At 68.1% G+C, this 3,232-nt stretch overlaps 1 protein-coding gene across 2 annotated transcripts; it reads right to left on the bottom strand.

Moving 5' to 3' along the window:
- Nucleotides 1–281: 281 nt before the first annotated feature.
- THEM6 (thioesterase superfamily member 6) lies at nt 282–3,032 on the bottom strand (the record flags this gene model as incomplete). Of its 2 annotated transcripts, none has more annotated exons than XM_082858384.1 (2): nt 282–395; nt 2,520–3,032. In XM_082858384.1, 2 exons carry the CDS (start codon nt 3,030–3,032, stop codon nt 282–284), a joined length of 627 nt encoding a protein of 208 aa, XP_082714510.1. The 2 variants fall into 2 exon arrangements, with proteins under 2 accessions (XP_082714510.1, XP_082714511.1); XM_082858385.1 differs by having other exon boundaries at nt 2,679–3,032.
- Between the last annotated feature and the right edge of the window lie 200 nt (nt 3,033–3,232).

Raw genomic sequence — 3,232 nt, 5'->3', positions numbered from 1 at the left:
CCCATCGTCATCATCCTGAGCGCATCGGAGCTGGTCTGGGTGCCTGTGTCACCCGCACCCCGTGCTCCGCGTGGGATGGGGCAGAGAGGGGCATCAATAATGGGGGCGGGGGAGGGCCCTGGGCGTGCGAAGGGGGCTGGGCCGGTCGCAAGGCCACTCCAGCTCAGAGAGAGCCCAGCCCGGCCAGCCCGTTCTGTGCTCTCTGCCTCCTGGCAGGCGGGGAAGGGTGGGCAGCTGCCCCGAGGTCAAGGCTGGTGGGCAGGGCGGGTAGGCTGCGGTGCTCACTGGTCCTTGACAACACTGCCGAGCCCGCTCTCGGCCCGGAGCAGCTGGCTGCTGGCCTCATTGTAGGCGATCCAGTGTTGCAGGTCGGCTGGCAGCTCAGGGGGCTCCACCTGCAGGGGAAGACGAGGGTGAGACTCCCACGGGCCACCCGCTGCCATGGGGACCAGCAGGGCCGGGGACAGCCAGGCTGCTGTCTTCACACATCTGGACCTCGGCTCACACCGTTCCCCAGCCCCAGCCCCTCCCAGGCGTCCGCAGTGCGGGTTCCTCCCCAACCCAGCTCTCGGGGCACCACGCCCCTCATCAGGCCTGTCTCCCCCACTGGGTGGCAACTGAGCCCTCTGCACATTCCCAGATCTGGGGCAAAACCCTCTGAAGCCAGCTGGTTGGGGGGGGCGACGGGAGACCCAGAGCGGCCAGAGGCAGGGCAGGGGATGGAGGGGCAGGAGCGGTGTCAGAGCGGCTCTGCCGGGAGAGCCCAGGACAGGGCCATGCCTGACGCCCCCTCTCAGCGCGCCAACAGGAGCCTGACGCCACCTCGCAGCTCAGCACCGCGCTCCTGCGCCCTCCTGCTCAACCACACCAGCCGCCTCCCTGCAAACTCGGCCACCATTTTGTGACGGGGCAAGGGGCTGGGCCAGGCTGGAGGGGTCCGAGGATTTGCGGGCCTCTCAGGAATGAGGGGGAATGCCCGCCCACCTCAGGGCGTCAGGGAGGCTGGGCAGAGGTGCTCAGAGTCGGGTCACAGGGTAAGTCTGGGCAGAGCCGGGCTTGGCTCCCGGAAGCATCCTCCTCCCGGCCCAGCTGGAATCACCAGGTCCAGACTTGGCTGTAGCCCAGCTCTCCCTGCAAGGCCGTGCTGCCCCAACCAGCCTTTCAGCATGCAGATCTCTGGGCACTGGGCCCAGCCTGTCCCACACCAAACCCAGGACTGCACCCGGGACCCTCCCGACCTCCAGGCTCAGGCCGGGTGACTCCTGGCCATCTGGGGCCGAGTGTCCTCGCCATGCCATGGTGTGGGCGCCCCCTGCCTCTCATGTAGGTCTCACCCATCAGCCCCCGCCTGACCACCCTCCCCTGCAGGACAGTGGCCCTGGCTCCCTCTCCTCCACCTTCTGCTCGCAGCTCTCAGCCCGTCGATTTAAAGCCTCGATGGCCATCCCCTCCCAGCCTCCTGACGCATGAAGGGACATGCAGAGCACCTCTGTGGGTGCGCGGTGGGAGGCATCCAGGCCCTTTGGGGGCGTCCCTGACTCAAAGAGACAGAAAACCAGGGGACTGGGCCTGTGGCCCACTGTGCAGCCTCAAGCAGTTCGCATTGCCCCTCTGAGCCTCAGTTTCCCCACCTCCGATATAAAGGAAAGGCTAGCCTCTCGTGACTAACATGCGGCTGTGTCCCTCCTCTGCTCCTGTCCAGGGCCAGAGAGGGCAGCACCCTGCCTGAGGGCACCTAGGGGCCCAGCGGGCCCTGGCTTTGGCATGGAGGCTCCAAGCATGTTTTTAGGAACGTGCCTGCAGCAGGAGCCTGCCCTGGCAACCAGCACCGCAGCGGCATCCCCAGGGCCCAGGTGCCATGATGCAGCAGCAGGCTGTGCTGGGAGGAGCAGGCCCTGGGGAGGGGCCTTGAGCCCCAGGCAGGTGCTGCAGCCTTTTCTCCAACTGGAAAAGGCACAAGGGCTTGCAGCTCTACAGGGCTCAGGGCTCACCCCTAACACAGGTGATGGCGACCCAGCCCCTCAGGTCTAAGCTGGGTGAAAGGGCTCTCAGGTCCTTGAGAACTCCCAGCAACCTCCTCTCACTAACGCCCCAGCCCCCATCTCCCCACCCCACCCCCACCCGGCTTCCATGCTACACTCAGAACCAAGGACCAGTGAGGCCGGCTCCGCACTCCAAGCCACACTTAGACTCTTTGGGAGACGCCTGGTCTGGCCTTCCCTGTTCTGGAAAAGGCGTAGCGTGGGGCAGGGAGCCTTGAGGGGTTAATAAGGGATGGCAGGAGGGGAGCATGCTGAGTCCGACTACAGAGAGTTGATGAGGCGACCCTGAGAGGTCCCAAGAAGAATGGCATCAGTGAAGAAGGCCCTGGGTCCAAAGAAAAGGGCTGGAGCGGTACTCGGCCGGACAGGGGCACCCCAAAAGGGGTAGGCGGCAGGCCTTCCCCAGGGGCGGGGGGCAGGGACCAGGAGTCCTCAGGGTCCAGCGGGAGGAGTGCGCTCGGGGCGGGGGACGCTTACCCTGCGCTTGCACAGGTGCTGCACAACGCGCTCCGGCGAGGTGCCCAGCACGTGCTGGCGGGAGCGCAGCAGCGCGCACACGAAGCCGTCGCGCAGGCTGATGAAGCGCGCCTCTAGGTAGAAGGCGCGGTCGTCCCAGCCCAGCAGGCGGGTGCGCACCTCAAACGGCTCGAGCAGACGCAGCGAGCGGCGGTAGCGCGCGCACGAAGCGGCCAGCACGGCGCGCGCCCCGAGCGCGCGCAGAGCCCCGAGCACGCCGCAGCGGGCCAGGTGCGCGGCGCGCGCCACGTCGGCCTCGCGCAGGTAGCGCGCGTTGTTCATGTGCAGCAGCAGGTCCAAGTCCGAGGGCAGCACGCGGCCCGAGTAGCTCTGCTCAGCCAGGAGGTCACGGACGCGGGGCTGCAGCAGGCGCGCGCGCAGTACGGCGCACGGCACGCGGACCAGGTACCAGCCGTCCAGCAGCGCGAAGTAGGCGAGCGCCAGGGCCAGCACCGCCATGAGCAGCCCCAGCATCGCGGCGGCGGGCGCAGCGGTGCTGCGGGGCCCTCGGCGCTGGTGCCGACAGTGCGCGCGGCAATGCAGCCCTGATGCCCCAGCTCTGCCGGCCAGCCTGGGAACCGTTGAGCGCAGCGCGGCCGGAGCGAACCATCTCGCGAGGCTGGCTGAGGGGGGAGACGCGCCGGAGGCCTGCGCGGAGCCCCGCCCCCCGCCCC

The sequence above is a fragment of the Leucopleurus acutus genome (assembly GCF_964270905.1).
Source record: "Leucopleurus acutus genome assembly, chromosome: 17".
Classification (NCBI taxonomy): Eukaryota; Metazoa; Chordata; class Mammalia; order Artiodactyla; family Delphinidae; genus Leucopleurus; species Leucopleurus acutus.
The sequence above is the reverse complement of the archived record's forward strand: the minus strand, read 5'-3'. Positions and strand labels throughout refer to the sequence as shown.